At 51.2% G+C, this 18,671-nt stretch overlaps 1 protein-coding gene and 1 long non-coding RNA gene across 21 annotated transcripts in view; one reads left to right on the top strand and one right to left on the bottom strand.

The window, feature by feature from the left end:
- The window catches only part of LOC105075165 (uncharacterized), a 113,665-nt gene extending 107,349 nt beyond the window's left edge, over positions 1–6,316 (bottom strand). For 16 of the 17 annotated variants that reach the window (XR_012502782.1, XR_012502783.1, XR_012502786.1 and 13 more), the window contains exon 1: positions 5,934–6,316. This is a non-coding gene — a long non-coding RNA (uncharacterized LOC105075165). Of the gene's footprint in view, positions 1–4,138; positions 4,188–5,933 lie in introns of all 17 variants that reach the window. The other variant, XR_012502795.1, reaches the window with a different exon arrangement.
- Positions 4,522–17,868, top strand: NR2F2 (nuclear receptor subfamily 2 group F member 2). Of its 4 annotated transcripts, XM_074354333.1 has the most exons (4): positions 4,522–5,324; positions 9,953–11,537; positions 13,101–13,628; positions 16,379–17,868. In XM_074354333.1, the coding sequence occupies exons 2-4, from the start codon at positions 11,096–11,098 to the stop codon at positions 16,651–16,653; spliced, it is 1,245 nt and encodes a 414-aa protein (XP_074210434.1). In that variant the 5' UTR covers positions 4,522–5,324; positions 9,953–11,095; the 3' UTR covers positions 16,654–17,868. The 4 variants fall into 4 exon arrangements, with proteins under 4 accessions (XP_074210434.1, XP_045378541.1, XP_045378543.1 ...); XM_045522585.2 differs by lacking the exon at positions 9,953–11,537 and having other exon boundaries at positions 4,538–5,324; XM_045522587.2 differs by lacking the exons at positions 4,522–5,324; positions 9,953–11,537 and adding an exon at positions 12,825–12,939.
- Positions 17,869–18,671: the final 803 nt, after the last annotated feature.

Here is an 18,671-nt window from a genome sequence, read left to right as displayed (position 1 = left end):
CGCCTCACACCTGAATACACCACTCCAATCCAGTGGGATTCATATTAAAACACACACACACACACACACACACACACACACACACACACACACACATACAAAACCTTCTCCCTTCTGCAAAACGGTTAATTGGATCTGCAGTTATATTTCCTGTTGCACCGAGGAGCCAAGTAGGGCAGCATGAACTGAATTCCTCAAGCTGCCAAGGAAATCGAGTGATTTGGGGAGAGGATAAATAAATAAATAAATAAGCAAGCAAACTATCAGTTTCTTCAGGAAGTGCAAATTTTTAGGAAAAGGTCAAGAGAGGGAACGGGAAAAAGAAACGAAAAACATTCCTCCCTTTCCTCACCTTGCGCTTCCCCTCCCCCCCCCCCCCCGAAATTAGTGCCTTCTTATTTGCAGCTGTTTCGAACCTCAAGGTTTGTTCGCAGTAGCGAGCGAGGCTCCCGCTTCCAGGAGTGAAAAGTCATTTTTGGAGCCAGGACTTGGCTGCTGGAGTTTGGGGAGAAGGTTTTCCTCTCCTTCCCAGCAAACTCCCCTCAAAGCCTTGCTAACTTCAGCGAGCCCTGCAAGCCTTTGCGCCTCCGCACTTGAGGCTCCTGCTCCCAGCCCTGGGGCCACCGACCCATCTCCCTCGCTGGAGTGTGGCTTGAGACCTCCAAAGCGGATATCCCGCCCTGGGGAGGACTGAGACGTTCTGGGGCCGACGTTTGTGTCTGTCACCGCGCCTCTGCCTTCCTGCTTGGCCTCAGACGTCCTCCCACCTGCCGAGGAGCCCCAAACCTGGAATCCACTCGCCCTGCGGTCCGCAGCGGGTTCCGCCACCCGGCGGCCGCCCTGGACACTGGATGGATGGGAGGGAGACGCAGCCAGCAGGGCTGGGCCGCTGCGTCCTCTTTAAAAACACTAGAGGAGATGAAGGGCCGAGATGCATCCAGGAGAAAGTTCGAGGATGCTGCGGGGCGCGGCGGAGGGGAAATGCGACCGGTTTGGGCCACACCGTTGTTCCAGGAGGCTGCCTGGAGAGCCCGCGCTGTAGGGGAACCCGCCAGCATCCCCACACCGGGCCTGCGATCCCCTCCCGTGGCCACCTAGCCACTGCCACTCGCGACGTGAAGCCCGTGGCGCCTAAGCACTCGGCCCCGCGGCGGCCCGCGAGCTCTCATCCCGCGCCGGCCCCGCCAAGCAGGGCCGCGGCGGACTCCCGGCCGCTGGCTGCTGCCCTCGCGTCGCCCGTCGAGGAGGGAAGGACGCAGGCCTGCGCCCGGGAGCTCCCTGGCGGTGGTCCGGCCGCCCCCCTGGAGGATCTCTCCCCCCTCTCAGCCTCGCCAAATCCCTGAAAGCCCCGGCCCCCTTCGTCACCCCGGGGGCTTCTAATCACTCCGTATCGATTTCCCTAACTCTTTTCATCCCGTTGAAGACACATCTTAAAACACTCCAGCCCGGAGTGTGCTCTGGGCTTTATCCACACTAATAAAATGATTTACCCTTCTCTCTGCGCTCTTCTCACAGAGGAAAATCGTTCAAGCCCCGGCTATTTGTGTGTGATCAGTAAATATTTAGTGCGGTGACATCCTCAGCGAGGCTTCTGATCGATTCGGGGCCCACCGGGAGGTGCGCACGGTCCGGGCGGGGCCGCGCCGAGCCCGCCGAGGGGGCTCCTCCCGCCCTCGCCGCCAGCCGCTGATTTACGGCCTCTGCAACCAGCAAAGGGGGGCGAAAGCGCGCTGGAAAAATTGGCTTTTCAACCTTTTTTACTTTTGACATTCAGCCACCTCCCCAGGCTCTAATTCTCGCCCCTACTCCCCCCTCCCCGCCCCGTACCAAGGGCGCCCTGTGCGCCCCGCGCGCCCTTCCTGTGGCAGCGCGCTGCGCTCGCGCCCCCGCAGCCCGGGACCACCTATCACAGCCCTGCGCCGCGACGCGGGGAGGCCCAGGCCCCTGCTCTAGGGGTCGTCGCCTTCTGGGTGAGATGCACTCTGCCCGCCCACACCTCCGAGGGGTGGAGAAGCCCAGAGCTGCGGTAGCCGAATGAGGAGCCGCTCTGCTCGCTACCTTTTCACTGACCCTCGGTCATTGCCCCACTTGTTTGGCCGGTCCTCGACGCCCCTCTAGCCGGATGGCGTCGGGCGGGAACTTTACTTTCCTTGCAGAGAAGCTCCCGTTTCTCTAGAAGTGAAAAAGCGCTTAGCTTGGAGGAGTTGGAAGGGGGCCTCCTACCCTGATCTTGGCTGCCAGAGGGCTGCGGCCGCGGCAGTGGCGGTGTCTGCGCCCCCTGGTCCTCCTGGCCTTCACCGGGCCGCACACTCTTTCCCTATTTCAGGGCCGCTCCCTGGACCTAGACACCTCGCAATGGGCCCGACCCGGAGTAGAGCACGGCACGGTCTCGGTCCTTCCTACACCCCTAGACGCTACCTTGTCCGCGTAGGAATATGTGATGGATACTAACCCCTGGGCTCCACCGCTCTCCAGCCTGGGGCGCGGGCCTGAAAGACTCCAGACTTGTTGCCCACCTGTTAGCGGGCCTGATCCTCCTCTCACCTGAGCCCCGGGCTTCTGCAATTCCCCCGGGGCCGGGGGAGGGAGGTGAGCGACCTGGCTAGTCCACGCCACCCCTCGCCAATGCTAGCGCCCTCTCCTTTGTCCCACACGTGATTTTCCAAACCGCCTTATCTGCAGACTATATCTTTATACTAATGCTTACTTAATTGGTCCGTCTTGACTGTCCATATAAAACAATTTAATTAGGGTGCTTTCTCGCTTTGGAGAGCAAAGAAAAAAACCTGCGCAGTGCTTATTGTATTTAGCACCAATACAGGCAGAAAATGTAGCACAAGGTTTCGGCTGAAAGAGCACCTCTGTGCCCATTGAAGGGCGCTGATCCGAAAAGACAGAAAGGACAAGTAAAATCGATTTGAAGCGACCCTCTCTGTCCCTTTCACACCATTCAGAAACTCCATTCCTTCTAAGACAAAGACCAGTGCCTTGGGAATTCTCAGGGAAAAAGAGGACTCCAGTCCCACAAGCCTAGGGCACTTAAAAAAAATCCTCAATATTGCACTTAAAACCCGCCCTCGGTGTTGTGCCCCCCGCGTGCGGGTTACACAGGCACCCCCTCCACCATGTCAGGCGGTGTAGCTGACAACCCACCCACCCACCCACCCCCCACTCCTCCGCCACTCTCGGCCTTCTGGCCAGGCCAGACCAGCCTTTTAGGGTTAGTGCAGCCCTCACCTTTGACCCCCAAGATCGAAGTGGCTGCCACACTGCAGAGTGCAAAGCTACAACTCAGGCCAAAGTTAAAACAGAACAGAAAAATATTTCTCTACTCCCAAACCCAGGGAAACCAGTTCTGGTTCGGCTGCCTAAGGCCACCTTACCCAATAACCACCCTCAACTTTTTTTTTCTTCTTCTTCCTCTCCTTTTGCAATGAACTGCCCCAGCCACCTCTAAAGAAGAGAATTTGGGTTGTCAGGGCTGCGTGGCTGGGTGGCAGTGACTTGTCCTCCATTAGGACCCGAACGCCAGGTTATCCGACAGGCGCCCTGGCTGGAGAAGGCAGTCATCGATCAGACCTGGCAGGAAAGGGAGGAGGGAGAGGAGGAGAGAGGAGAGCAGGGGAGGGGAGGGAAGAGGCTGGGCTGTGATCACCTTCACCTGCCCTGAGCCCAGCCCCCCTGTTCAACTCTCCCTCGACCTTCTTCAGGGGTTAAAGGGGGCAGGGGAGAAAGGGAGGGGGGCACCCCCAGTTACACAAGTGGCCTCCTTCTATACGAGAATGAGTTCATCACCTCCCCAGAGGAGCCTCACCATCCATCCACTCGGTGTAACTGATGAGACAAACCGCAAGGAAAAACTTCTGTAGCCCATATTTATGGTATTAATGAATAGTTAAAAAAAGATTTACACTTCTTATGATCAATATTCTGAGTTATTTCCCTCAAAGTATATAATTACAGTGTCTTCAGAGTTTTCATCATTGTTTGAGGTGGCAAAACCATTTGTAATTTTCATTAGCCAGTAAACATGTAATTAACATTCAGCACTGTGTTTAACTTAATTCCTGTTTAAGACAAGGACAAGAAGCAGGCGAAGAGCGTTAGTTCCATTTGTCAAGTCTGACATACATCTTACCATAACAGTTTCCTAAAATAAAAGATCCGTGTTTCCCCATTATTCTTCTCTTAAAACAAAACAAAACAAAAAAATCCATTAGTTAAAACTGTATTAAACTGCAAGAGGCAGTATAGTTTATTCTCAATTTTCCCTAGTTACTGTATTCCTGCTTTCTTTATGCATTTGGGGAGGTGGATGAAGGGAGGGGGTGAATGAAGCATTCATTATCTGAAGATATGAAGTGGGGAACCCCTCCCCCCCAAAGAAATAGGTTTCCTCTTCAGGAAAGTTCTAGAATGGGAACTGGAAAATGGGGGGCATGAATCTGCAGGGCAGAGGGGAAAATCGCTGGGGGGGGTGACTTGAGTCAAAAGTAGAAAATGAGGATTCCAACAGATTCCTAGGAAAAATGTTGCCCTCCTGTTTCAAATTCTATCTTTGATCCCGGGTGAGGGAAGCCTGTCTGCCAGTCTTCGAGGCTGCTGCTTTTTCCCCCTCCTCTCCCACCTCTGTTTTTTTCCAACTTGCTTTAGGATTAGCCTCCATCCCTCTCGACCCCAAACAGTGGAATTTGGCTGTGCCTTGGGTCGTCTTTGCTCTGCAATATCGCCTGTAGTTAGTTGTTGGCGGTTTTCTGCTAAGGCTGAGCCGTTTGCTCCAGCCTCCGACTAAACTCATTAAGTTGGGAGATTTTTTTCAATTGGACGGGTGTTTTTAAAGTCTCGTCTTTCCAGCCCCAAACAAGGTGTAACAACGCACTCTTCCTTCTAAGGAATGAGATGAGAGACAAGGATCACTCCAGACATCTCCTACCTACGGTTTGGGGTTTTTTTTCTTAAAGGCGAGGCTTGCATTCCTCAGCAGCTATGTACAAAGCTCCCTGAAACCTCGTCTCTCTAAAGTTACTGTGCAGGGCTTTCCAAGGCTGAGAGCGCCTAATACATGGGGAAGCACTTCCTTGAGGTGGAAGATCTCTCCCTTCACCTTTCCTCTTTTTCCCTGCAGGCTAGTGCCTACTTTTTATCAGTTTGCACAATCGCTTAGATAAACACCGAGGAGGAGATTCTCTTTAATTATCAAAGACACATCTTTTCAGGGGGCCAACAAAGCGTTTATTTCACCCGCCAAACTAAAGGAGAGTTATTCCAGTTTAGAAGGAAGATGCAAGCGGTTTGGGACCTTGAACAAGGCAAATATGGTTTTGGTATGTTTACTTACAGTATTTTTTTTTCTCTCTCTCTCTCCTTTCTCACTTTTCTCCTTGTGCTCTGTGGGGCTGGGGATGACTTGGGGTTTTTCAAAAAATCGGGTTGCTAACGTGTATGAAATGCCTAGGACTGTGGTTTAAGGGGTTCGGGGAAGGGGGGATAGTCAATTCAATGCATTGCCATATTTTATTACATGTGTGTGGTAGGAGAAGTGGTGCAGGGGGGAGAGGGGGAAAATACAATTGCAAAGCTGCCAAAATATGATTAAACCGAAGCGTAAAGACTGCGGTGCCTCCCATCTCCTCGTCCTGTCTCCTCAAACTCATTTCCTTCCATAGAACAAACTAAAAACCAGTCCTAGAGGCATGTTTTTTCCAAGCAATAGACGACTCGGTTTTCTAGCAAAGGAGCTGCTAGGCTCGCGCTAAGTGTCAGAATTTACTGTTCGATTTGCCTCTGCGCTGCATTTTGCAACCTTGTGCAACTGACATCCAGCCAGGCAGGGAGGGAGGGAGGGAAGCTCTGCCCGGCGCCCTCGGCCGCGGCTCGGGGAGGCGAGCGCTCGGCTAAGCTAGGAGGAGAACCGCGACGAGAAGGGTACTCACCATCGGGCTGGGTGGTGGAGCTGGCGTGCGGATTGCAGGCAAACGTTTACCTTTTTGCTGTCTATTACAACCGCGTCGGGCTGACTTAAGCAATTCTGTGCTCTGTCCAGAACATTCAAGGAACGGTTCCTCATTTTTAAAAAGCCAGCGAGAGAGACGACAGAGAGAAAGAAAAAGAGAGGAGGGGGTGAGGGGGACGCACATAAACCCAGTTCAGGAAAAAAAAAAAAATCATCACCTCTCCGCCAGGGACTCGGGAAACGCAGAGGTGGCGAGATCCGAGTCCGGTCCAACCAAGCCAGAGCCAATTAATTTTAAATCCTGGAGAATTATTCAGATTAAAATGTATAGAAGTTTCATTCTCCTATGCCTACGTGAGCACAAAGTCGTTTCCCTTTAAGAGCTCTTTTCTTTTAAAGTTGAATTTTAGGCAGCGAGGACTCTTACACTAGGGGGCAGACAGATACTGTACTTGCTCCAATCTTAAGCAATTTTTTCCCTCCCAGCATATGCTCTGATTTAGCACTGTAAATTTTTCAGAGGACCCAACTCTGACAGCCCCTGGTGATTTTCAAAGTACCACAAGCCAGTGGTTAAAAATTGCATTGACTTGGAAGTTCAGAGGTACACAATGGAAGCCCCTTTCCCTATTCATGGAGCTCCAGTGTGGTGGAAGAGAAAAACACACACGGACTAGATTGAGGGGAAAGAGGAATTCAATGAATCCTGGTGGACAGAACTGGTTTCTACTGAGTTCAGAGTTAAACTCGGCATTTGCTGGGGTCTGCATTCATATTGTGATTTAATTTGTGGAGAATTACAGCCTTCAGGCCACTTTCTGCAAGAAAATCATATTCCTGGGTGGCTTTTTTTTTTTCCTCCTACAGTAAGACAAATGTTTTTCCAACTTTCTCTGGCCAAATTAAAGCTCGCCATTCTTATTATTATAATAAATTTATATCTGCAATAAAAAAAAACTGAGCTGGATTTAAAAAAACAGTAAGAACATATTGATATTTATCTTTTAGACTTAGAGCTGTTTTACTCAAGGAAAATAAACATCTCTGAAGAAGACATTTTAAAATATTTTCCCCTCTTTTTTTTTTTTTTTCTCAGTCTGCAGCCCTCTTTCTTCTATACCATCATATTAACTATAATTGATATGGTCTTTTTGTTGTTGTTGTTTTGGGGTGTGTTTATTTATTTATTTATTTGCTTTTTAATAGCATCCCCATAACTGAAGGAATCCTAAAGTACAGAGTAAAACACCTCTTAACTTCATGGCAGCCCTGTGTTCATGTGCCTCGTAGGCTCCAGATCTGTAGTAGATGGTTGGGAAATCCTACATTTTAAATCTGAGGCCATCAGAGCATACTTCAAATACCTAAAATCTCTAAATGGACTGAGGAAGCTCTTCCTCCTCAAAATTTTCCCACTGCATGTTTGTAAAAGGTCATATTGCTGTGAAAGTATCTGCACTCTAAAGGCAAGTTTAGGATTTCCCTATAATCAATTATTCTTATCTTCTATTAAATTGGGATGGGGATGTTCATTAGATTTCCTGTCTCAACCCCAGCCCTACCACATCTCTGCTGAGTCTGCCCCCAATCTACTGATATTTGTAGCATTAAGCAATTCCTCGCATCAGAGAGGTTGAAAAGAAAAAGAAAAGAGAAGGAAAAAAAAAAACCTTCTCTGAAATGATTTCTTTTCCATCCTGCTTGTCCTCTTTGGGAGAAAGTTATATTGTGTCTCTAATCAACCTGAAATTCTCAGCCTGCCTTCGCTCTGTGGCAGTCTCATTACACACCAGGTTTATGATAGTTCAGTGTCCACTATAGGTCTTTTTTAAAACAACTTTCAAATCATCCCAGCACCTGCAGCTTTAGTGAAATATGTGATTTCAGTGGAGAAAGGGTAAAAGGCTAAGAAGGTTTCAAGAATGAAACATAAGAAGGAACTTTCCTTCCCTAAAAACTAGCCCCTATCTGCCTCCATCTGAAATTAGTTCCTACCTTGTGTTCTGCTTGCATGTATAAAGGGTATTGAATGCAAAGTACAGTCTACAAATGTCAATGATATGTATGGTTTATTTTTTTTTTAATCTTCATCTCGTCGATTTTTTAAAACTATCAAGGATGCTTTTCTGTGGTCATTAATTTACTCTTTCTATGTGTTCATGTTTCCTGAAGCTCAGTGTGTTTTATGTAAAATACCGTACTTGTTCACAAACCTGGTTGGATTACCAGTCTACAGTTTTTTCTTGGTGCAAAGCGTGTATGATGGAGTCACAGTTTTGTTCTATGAATGTTCAATAATCATAATCCACCAACTGGTCCCAATCGAACAGAAAGGTTGCTGCATTGGAACATAGTGTGTGCTGAGGTGCAATTCTAGATGTTTGATGTTTCAAACCAAACACCCTGGAATTCAGAGACACCACCGGCTTGATGATTTTAGCACATTGAACAGAATGGCACAGGCAATGAAGTTGTTCTCATTGCAGTGAATCTCTTGAGGTAGAATATGGCTTGTGCGTGGTCCTTGTGAGTTGTTCTTGGTATTATTCCCAATTTGGGGCAGAATCTCTGGGTGTGTTTTAATGATTGTATGAATGCTTAAAAGGAACTTGAGGAACAATGAAGTCGTACTCAACTGTTCTATGACCTAGAAGCACTGTCGCTAAAGTCTTTGTATACATTGACAAATGTGCATCTGATACATGTGCGCTTACATGTGTGTACAGAGGGTATGCACAGGGGTGGCTGGGAGGCTGCCTCCGCTTGGCCATCAGCGAGCAGAAAGGTCTTTTCACCTCTCACCACGACTGGGTGTGTGGCAGGACCTTGGCTTGCGAGTTAGCTAAAACTAACCAGAAAGGATAAAGCTGAGGAAAATTGATTTTAATTGCGTCATGACAATGAGACGAAGTCTACTTCTGCTTCTCAGCATCCGAGATGCTTTATTTGAGCAATTAAAATGTCAGGCCACATACCTGTGAAATGTTAACCCTACAAGGAAAAGACAGCCACTGAACGGCTGTTTTTCTCGAAAAGGAAAAAGAAAAAGAAATAGCCACCAAACCAAGCAAGTGACCAGAGTTGATTAAGGGAAGGGTCTACCATCACGCCGATTTGACCAAATCTTTCGTTTGGAAAATGCCTGCAAGCTCGGTTCGAGGCACCTCCCCACCCCACTCACTACCCCTCTGCAAAGAAAGGGGAACTTTTCTCTTTCTCTGGCACCGTAGGCACAAAGATGCGCCGGGAGTCCCGGGTGGTGCGCGAGCGGCGGATTTCGTGGCATTGCCAAGTTGCGAGAGGCGAAGTCCTCGATTTCATCCAAAGCCTCTCGCGGAGCCTTTAAGAGGCGTTGTGTGTGCGCGCCGCGTTCCTCTCCCCGCTGGGGCGGAAACCTCGGGTGCGGGGTGCGGAGAGAGCCGTGGCCGCGCGCCCGGGGCCGGCGTGGGCCCATCCCCCGCTTGGCGGCGGCGGCGGCACGGCCGCCCCCTCCCCGCCCCCCTTCGCCCCCCGCGCGCCCCGCGCCGCGGCCGCGACGCCGCTCGCGCTAGGACCGGGCTGAGCCCGCGGCCGCCATGGCGGGGCCGCCGCGCTCCGGCCAATGACGGCGAGGGGGCGGCGCGCGCGCGCCTGGCCAGGCCAACCCCGGCTGCTGCCTTATAAGGCGCGCCGTCGCCATGGCAACGTGCGCTAAGTTGCAGCAGTCGTGTCAAAGTTCACTATATAGAGAGCTCAGTGAGCTGATCGCGGAGAAGCCACTTCTGCCAGCCCCGGCGCCTATAAATCGCATTCCCTCCCGCGCCCCCCTTTTTAGCATATTTGATCACTTTGATTCTCTGTTCTTTTCTCTCCGCGGTGTGTGTGTGCGTGCGCGCGTGTGTGTTTTCTTCTCCTCCTCCTCCTCTCCCCGAGTTGCCTTCTTTCTCCGGGTGCCGTGCTGCCTTTTCCCCCTCTTTCATTCTTTCTCTTCGTCTTTTTCTCCCCCCTCTGCGCACGAAGGATGTGCTTCTAGGTGGTGATCTGCCCTCCTCTCTCTCTTTTATCATTTCTCCCCCGCCGCCGGCGAGTTGACTCTTTCCCTATGTGTGTGAGGCGGCGGCGGCAGCAGCAGCAGCAGCGGCTCCGGCGGCGGCAGCAGCGGCAGCAGCGACTTCAGCGGCGGCGGCGGCGCTAGACGCGGCGGCTCCGGGCCCGACCCGGCGGCTTTGGCGGCTGCGGCGGCGGCGGCGGCTCCAGCGGCGGCGGCGGCCCAGGCGGCCCGCAGGGAGCGGCGAGCGGCCTCTATCCGGCGAAAGCGGGCGGCGGCGGCCGGAGCGAGCGAGGCGCGCGCCGGGCGCCGGGGGCAGGCGGCGGCGGCGGCGGCGGCGGCCCAGCGCCAGGACGACGCCGCGCAGCGCCCGACGCGGACCACTTTCATGCTGATTCCCCCGGACCCGGGCAGCGCTCCGGCCACTCCGCGGGCCGCTGGCCTCCGCCCCGGCCTGCCCGGCTCTCTGGGCGCGCCCGAGACCGGCGCTTCTGCTCTCCTAGTCCTCCTGATTTCGATGGCTTTCCTGAATGGCTGACTGTGGGCTGCCCTGGACTTGGCCCCCGGACAGTCGCCTCTCCTCCTCCTCTTCCTCCTCCTCTTCCTCCTCCTCCTCCAACTCCTCGGCTGCACACCAGCTCTGAGAGCGAGAGAGTGAACGAGAGAGGGAGGGAGAGAGTGAGAGCGAGGGAGATCTTTGGAGAGATTTTTTTTTTTTTTTGCCTCCTACTTCTGTCTTGAAGCCAGACAATCGACTTGCAGCTCTCCCTCCCCTCCCTCTCTCTCCACGTTCTGCTCCCACTTGCTCTCCCCTGGCCCCGTCCCCTCCCCTCCCGGCGGAAAGCCCCCCGAAAGCAACAAAGCTGAACCGAGGGAAACAAACAAAACAAACATACCGGGCCAGACAAGCAATCGACAAAACTTTGCAAAAGCAGAAACAAAAAAGGAAAAACTAACCAACCTCATCCAACCAGCCCCCGAGCCACCCGGGGCGCCCTCCCGCGCCCTCTCGCACCCTTGCACACACAAAAGGCGGCGCGCCGGAGCCCGAGACCCGGGAGCCGCCGCCGCCCGCAGCCAGGGGAGCAGGAAGTCCGGACGCGGCCCCCATAGATATGGCAATGGTAGTCAGCACGTGGCGCGACCCCCAGGACGAGGTGCCAGGCTCTCAGGGCAGCCAGGCCTCGCAGGCGCCGCCCGTGCCCGGCCCGCCGCCCGGCGCCCCGCACACACCACAGACGCCTGGCCAAGGGGGCCCGGCCAGCACGCCGGCCCAGACGGCGGCCGGCGGCCAGGGCGGCCCTGGCGGTCCGGGCGGCGACAAACAGCAGCAGCAGCAGCACATCGAGTGCGTGGTGTGCGGGGACAAGTCGAGCGGCAAACACTACGGCCAGTTCACGTGCGAGGGCTGCAAGAGCTTCTTCAAGCGCAGCGTGCGGAGGAACCTGAGCTACACGTGCCGCGCCAACCGGAACTGTCCCATCGACCAGCACCACCGCAACCAGTGCCAGTACTGCCGCCTCAAAAAGTGCCTCAAAGTGGGCATGAGACGGGAAGGTATCGGCCTCTCATTTCTAACCCCCTCGCCTGGGGTCCCGGGGCCCTGGGTGCGTTTGGCTAGCCTGCTCTGGGTAAGGACACAGAAGCCCCAAGCTCTTCTCTCCGTATTGCAGCTGAAGGGGGTTTTATACTAGAAGCAAGTTCTGCACTGGAACCCAGACCCCCAAATCCGCATGCTTTGGCCGACTGATTTCCTCTTCTACTCTCTCCTCGGGCTGTTTTCATTTTCTTTGCATTGATTGCCAGTTCATTGGAGTTCGCCTTTCTGCAGGGGATGGGGTGGTGGTGGTGTTTTAAAATCTGGTTTACTTCTCTCTTTCCTCTGTTTCTCTCCCTTTCTCTCTCCTTGTTTTTCCTGCATGTTCAACATATGTCCCTCCTCCTCACCCCTCTCCCCAGCCCCCACCCTCTCAAAAAAAAAAAAAACAACCCTGAGATTGTACTTTTGTACAGGAGGTTCAAATTACAAATGGCAATTTTATGCACTTCGCCGTATTAACGCCGCCGCCCGGGCAGCGCTCATGTGACCCTCCGTGGATTAACATTCTGCTAAAAAGAAAAAAAAATTCCTCTGTTTTCTTTTTTCCTTTCACTTTTGAAAGGAGGAGAGCGCGATCGGGAGTAGGGAAAGGGTGGGCGAGGGGCCCTGGGCGGCTGCTTTCGCCCTGCGCGAGTTGGGTCTTTGTGATATGAAATTCGCCGAGCGCCGCGAGCCGTGTTCGGCCAATGGCGCGCTCGGCGCCGGGCGCGGGCTCCGGGTTGGGGCGAGCGAACGCCGGGGTTTCTTTGTGTTTCTGCGAGAGCCGCTCTCCCCGTCCGGCGTCAGATAACAGCTCGTGCCCGAGCCTGGCCGGCTTTCCCCGGCCCTCCCGGGCCCTCCCCAGGCTGCGCCGGCCGCCCGCTCTCCGCCTCTCCCCAGCTTCCTCTCTCCTCGGCCGGCCTGCCTCTCAGCCCTCTCCTTCCGTCTCTCTTCCTCCGAGCACACTGGTTAGGCTGCCGCCAGACCTCGGCTCTCAGCTCGTCTCTCACCGGGGGTTGCCCGCGGGGCTGGGGCTTCGGGGTTTGGGGGAGACCCGTTCCGGGGTGGCCACAGGCCGTCCGGGGTGAACCCTTGTGTCTTTTGCAAAAGCGTCTCACCCTCCCCCAGCCTCGCCCCTCCCGCTCCCTCTCCTCCAATCAATAAAAAAATATCAGCTGTTTAGCAGCAAAGAAGAAAGATGTCCCCAGAATGCTCCATCCCGCCCACTGTGCTGGGGACCCCGAGGCAAAGTGGCCAATTCTGGGTCCTCAGCCGCCCAGCCCGGAGCGGGCCTCCGAGGCAAGTGTGCTGCCCTGGCTGCCAGGATTTGGCTGGGTGGCGATTTGAGAGCAGTACTGCCGGGCTCCTGGCGACTCCCAGGTCTGTGGCCCTGGCGCTCTGGTGAGAGGGGCAGGCCTGCCTGTTCCTGCGTGGCGCTGGGGTCTGGGTCAGGTGGGGGTCGGGCTGGGGCAGACCCTGCCTGGGGAGCAGGGGACCCAGACTGGTCATTAACTGCGAAGTGTCTCCTTTCCTCCCCGCAGCCGTGCAGAGGGGCAGGATGCCGCCCACCCAGCCGACACACGGGCAGTTTGCGCTGACCAACGGGGACCCCCTCAACTGCCATTCGTACCTGTCCGGATATATTTCTCTGCTGCTGCGCGCCGAGCCCTATCCCACGTCGCGCTTCGGCAGCCAGTGCATGCAGCCCAACAACATCATGGGCATCGAGAACATTTGCGAACTGGCCGCCCGGATGCTCTTCAGCGCCGTCGAGTGGGCCCGGAACATCCCCTTCTTCCCTGACCTGCAGATCACCGACCAGGTGGCCCTGCTTCGCCTCACCTGGAGCGAGCTGTTCGTCTTGAACGCAGCACAGTGCTCCATGCCCCTCCACGTTGCCCCGCTCCTGGCCGCCGCCGGCCTCCACGCCTCGCCCATGTCCGCCGACCGGGTGGTCGCCTTTATGGACCACATACGGATCTTCCAAGAGCAAGTGGAGAAGCTCAAAGCGCTGCACGTCGACTCCGCCGAGTACAGCTGCCTGAAGGCCATAGTCCTGTTCACCTCAGGTAGGATGAAGCCCTGCCCTCTCATGCTCCTTGCTCAGAGTTAGGGCCTAAGGTATTGGGAGCCCCCTGAGCGAGCCCAGCCTCCCCCTTAAAAAGCCAAACTGTTGAGTGCCAACTTGGAATGGGAACTTTGCAGAGCTGCTGGGCCCCACCAGGCCTGTTCTGGGGAGAGAAGAGGAAGGCTGGGCTACAGGAAGGATGCTTGGGGCACAGACTCTCAGAATGGGCCATGGAAAAGCCTCTCAGGCCTGCTCCCCTCCTGCCAGACTCAGAGGCATGTTCCTGCTCCTTGCCCTAGCCCAGGCCCGTGGGGCCAGCTGAGCGTGTGGAATCTCCTCTGCCCCATGGCTTTCTCTGTCACCCTGGCTGAGCCTCTGGGAGATGCCCCTAGGCCCTGGAACATCCTGGTATCATCCCTGCAGGGGAAAGTTGGCCCCTGCGGGGAGGGGTGGGGAGGAAGTTAGCCTGCTAACTCAGTAGGAGTTGGAGCTCCAGGCAAACCCAACCTGAGGGCAGCAATTTTCAAAATCATATTTTCATGAAAACAATGCAGACTGCCAGGAGAGGGGAAAAGGCTGTCAGGAAGGGGCAAGAGGAAGAAAGGGGCCAGCCCAACTCTTCAGAATGTCTGCAGGGGGTTGAAGGCTCCAGCCTCTCACTTCCCCTGCCCAGGCAAACACTTAAGGCAATTTTCAGACAACCCAAAGTGTCTGCCAACTTGGGCTGGATAAGAGTGTTGCTGGAGATACGAAACCATCATTGCTTGCGTTATGAAATCTAATTAGTTTGCAGGTAGTTTAACCCATGTGACTAATAGATCTAATATTAGTTAACTCTTGAGGCCAAATGATTTTTGAAGGTGTCTGGCTTCCCACTTTGGGCCACACCTGAGACTTTTGGCTGCCTCCAGGCTGAGTTCAGCAGAGCCCAGGTGGGTGGAAATCACCCCTTCCACATTCTTGTTCTAAGTTGTCAGCTGATCCCTTTGTCATGGTTGAGAGGGGAAGGGGTTCCCAGTTCAGGATAACACGCATTTGGACCTTAGTGGGACTTGGAACCGAGTCACCCACCACAGTTTTTGCAGCCTGTAATCAGGACACACTAGGAGAGCAGTGTCGTTCAGGTGGCAGACAAAAAAGATCCACAATCTCTTCCTCATTGTTGTAAGGAAATCTGGGGACCCAAGTCATTAGCTGAATCTATTGTGGGTTCTAAGTCCTTAAGCCACTGTCTTTCATACATTGTTGCTTTTCACATAAAATCTCCCCCCACCCCAAAATCTGCCTTTGAAAGTAATCAAAGGTAATCAATTAAAGGGCAGTGTCTGGGCAAGGAAGGGCTGTATGCAGAGGCTTGGGTCTGGATTGTTTTTCTCAGGGGACCTGTCATAACTAGAACATATGCCTGATGCAAACCCACAGGCAGATTCTTCCCTTACCCTCGTCCCATGAGCCGGCACCCAGCCCACGTTCCCAGACCATCAGGGTGGCAGTTCATTTCTTGATATCATTGTTAGCTCTTAGACTTACCCTTGGTCTTTCAAGGAAAGAAATACCTGCTACTGTCGTTAATAGTTTAGTTTCTTACAATTTGCAAAATGTAGAGGCCTGTGTGGAAAATGCAAATTGCCTCACAAAGAGATAAAGGTTCCTGTTATCTGATTCTGAGGGAGACCGCACGATGTAGAGGGAAGGAATTCTATGCAAACAGATCTTTTAATTCCTGATCACAGACACCTATGCAGTCTGTAGACATGCATGCATAGTGCTAGATCCATACATGAAGAGATTGCTTGTGTTTTCTGGTTCTTGGGGTGGACTCGGTGTCGGCTGTTTTTGAATATCTGTTCTAAGGATTCACAATATGCATGTGTTAGCCCCAGTCTTGCCTGGGGAGCCCCAAAAGGTCAGGTCACAACCTGCACCGCCTTCACTGAGAAGCCTCTCATTTCAAAGGCACTTAATTGTATTTTCACGTATCCGAAAAAGAAAAGTGTTTTCCTGAAGATAACGGGGAGGGGGTTTCTTCTTGGAGGGACTTGGGTTTAAAAAAAAATGAAGTGGGGAGGGTAGGAGAAAAAGGGAGAGAGAAGAAAAGGAGGGAAAAGAAACAGCTCAAATGAACAGAGAGATCACAGTTTGCATGGCTGCCCTTCAATAGGCTAAACTGACAAGATCAGTTTTAAAGGGCCACTTAAATCAGTTTCAAAGACTGGGGAAAAATGAGTCGCCCTCTTTGGGGAGAATCTGAGGCTGGGTCGTGGGCGCCATTACTCAGGGCTGGGCCAGGTTGTTGCCCCCCCCAACTATATAATTATAAGCCAAACTATTATTTACAGAGGAGGAGGGGGCGGAGCACTGGCAGTTTTGGTATCATCTGTCTGTCTGTCTGTTTACTGACTTGAGCCAGATTCACCCAGTGCACTTTGCTTGGGCCTTCTCAGTGACCCAGCCTGAGGACTGGGACAGGGAAAGCCTGCAATGCGTGGAGCTGTGTTTTATTTCAAAGCAAATGCCCCAGGATCATCTCTTGCGCTCTGCTGCTCCTTCCCCCCACCCCACCCCCCACCCCCAAGTTTTCAGTATGTAGGCATTTGCTCTGACTCTGGTCGGGGCAGTTTGACAGAGCACTGTACACACACCTCATGTGACCCATTTCAGACCTCTTAATCTGATGACTGAATTCTTCTTCTTCTCCTTCTCCTTGTCCTTCTTCTTCTTCTTTTTTTTTTTTTTTAAACTTTCTTCCAGATGCCTGTGGTCTCTCTGATGTAGCCCATGTGGAAAGCTTGCAGGAAAAGTCCCAGTGTGCTTTGGAAGAATACGTTAGGAGCCAGTACCCCAACCAACCAACGCGATTCGGAAAGCTTTTGCTTCGCCTCCCTTCCCTCCGCACCGTCTCTTCCTCAGTCATAGAGCAATTGTTTTTCGTCCGTTTGGTAGGTAAAACCCCCATCGAAACCCTCATCCGGGATATGTTACTGTCCGGCAGCAGTTTTAACTGGCCGTATATGGCTATTCAATAAATAAATAAATCAAAATAAGAAGGGGGAGTGAAACAGAGAGAAAGAAAAGGCAAAAGACTGGTTTGTTTGCTTAAATTCCTTCTGTTAAGAAAGGATATAAAAGGATGTTACAAGTTTGCTAAAAGAAGAGAGGGGAAGAATTTAATGGACTGTGAATTTCCAAAAAAAAAAAAAAAGACTGTCAAATGAACTTTTACAGAATGCATTAAAAAAGAAAAACTCCTGTGTCGGTCAGAACAACTTGCTACTTATCATTTTTGTATAAAAAGGAAATTAGTCTTTTTCTTTTTTTTTTTTGGTAAATTTTTGAAAAATATTGCTAAAGTGCATTTAAGGAGATTGGGAGAAAATTAGCAGAATGGAGAAAGTAAGTCTTTTTTTTTTTTTCCAAATTATTAATTGTCCTGTGTCTATGTACCTCTAGCTGTTCTTTTTTGTACTTTTCTGGTTCCAAACCAGTTTATTCTGTGGTTCTATAATAAGTTTTGATATAATCTTGGCTTCTTAAAAACTGTGTATCCTTAAAATATATGTTCTGCAAGAATTAAAACTGAGTCCATGAAAATATCATAGGAAGACATAAAACTTTAAAAGGCAACTCAAAGATGATGGAAACGCACTTACAAGTGGTGACCAAAAATTTTAGGTGAAGTTGAGCACTCTAATTTGAGAACTGGAGGAACCACATACAACACTTAACTTCCCCTCCCCTGCCCCCTCCCCCCCCCCAGAAAAGACACCATGACAAACCTAGCTTTTTAAAAATATTTTAAGAAAGAGAATGAACTGTGGAATTTATTGGCAGCCAAGGAATGTGTCCAAGACACATGCTGAGGTTTTGAATAAAAAGTGAACTTTTGTAATTTGAATTGGGTCCCGCTTAGTTCTTGAATTGTTATGAAAATCCTATATCTGTTTGTATATTTGCAAACCCTTTGTATTATAATTGTTGATATTTTCCCTTTTTAAAAAATACCATTGAAATCAGCATGACAAAATAACACTGTTGGCACTTATAGGTAACGTGATTGATTCAGTATCTTAGAGTTTACAGTTTGTGTTTTAAAAAAAACTGAAGGTTTTTTTTTTTAAGTGCAACATTTCTGTATACTGTAAAAGTTATAATAACTGAACTGTTTGGTCGAGTCTTTGTGTGTTATATTCCAAGGAAAATTGAAAGTATTCAGAAATTAAAATATTATTTGATATCTGAAACCTGTTTGGCTGTCCCCACTGTCTTTCCATGGAGAAGCCCCTGTGAGCTCTCGCTGAGCTGGGCCGGGGGGTTGAATTTGTCTGCTCCCCTCAGCCAGTTTGTTCAAAGGTAGACTAGTGTATTTGCCTGTTTAATTTGGGTGTGTGTGGGGGGAGCTGAAGTTAATGGTTTGTCTATGGTTTAGGAAGTGCCATACTGATATAGTAAACCACCCCCATTCACCTAATCCTTCTTTTAATTAAAAATGGATTTTCCAGGAAAAAAAAAAGGCCCTTATATTTGTCACACTTAAGTGCCTGCTTAGGGAAGGTATTGTGAAAAGTATTAGAAATCTTGAGATCAGTATCTATTTTATGATCAGGAAAAAATACTGTTTTGTACATTTCTGACAGTTATGCAGAAGACCTTTCAAGCAAGCTAATCACAGCCTTGTAAATAGAAGGCAGTTGTTTGCAAGGAGTTCTTCCTTGAGTAGGTGTGATTTTTAAAAATATTCTGTGGTTCTCATCTAGTGTGGTTGTTGAGAGGATTTAAAATTCAGTGATATAGCTTAGAGTGGCTGAAGGGTTTATTTTTAATGTATATATGATAACTTGCAGTTGGCCTGCCTCCCCCCCTCCCCCCGTACGTTCATTCTGTGAAAGCATGACCACAGGTCAAGGGAATCTTTTCCATTGGAGTTATGTACATAAAAACACATCGACATTTTGACATTTCAGATGTGTAGATGCAATCTGTACCGCTCTTGGGATCCTTTGTCCTTAAAAGCCAAATTAAGAAAAAGAAGAGAAAGAAAGAGAGA

Source organism: Camelus bactrianus, chromosome 27 (genome assembly GCF_048773025.1).
Source record: "Camelus bactrianus isolate YW-2024 breed Bactrian camel chromosome 27, ASM4877302v1, whole genome shotgun sequence".
NCBI classification, from domain to species: domain Eukaryota; kingdom Metazoa; phylum Chordata; class Mammalia; order Artiodactyla; family Camelidae; genus Camelus; species Camelus bactrianus.
The sequence above is the reverse complement of the archived record's forward strand: the minus strand, read 5'-3'. Positions and strand labels throughout refer to the sequence as shown.

What these genes read in the sequence shown, in the direction of transcription:
- NR2F2 (XM_074354333.1), top strand. Translation starts at nt 11,096, where the DNA reads ATGGCAATGGTAGTCAGCACGTGGCGCGACCCCCAGGACGAGGTGCCA. An exon ending in AGTGGGCATGAGACGGGAAG is followed by an intron (nt 11,538 to 13,100) that starts GTATCGGCCTCT and finishes TCCTCCCCGCAG; the next exon opens with CCGTGCAGAGGGGCAGGATG. An exon ending in CATAGTCCTGTTCACCTCAG is followed by an intron (nt 13,629 to 16,378) that starts GTAGGATGAAGC and finishes ACTTTCTTCCAG; the next exon opens with ATGCCTGTGGTCTCTCTGAT.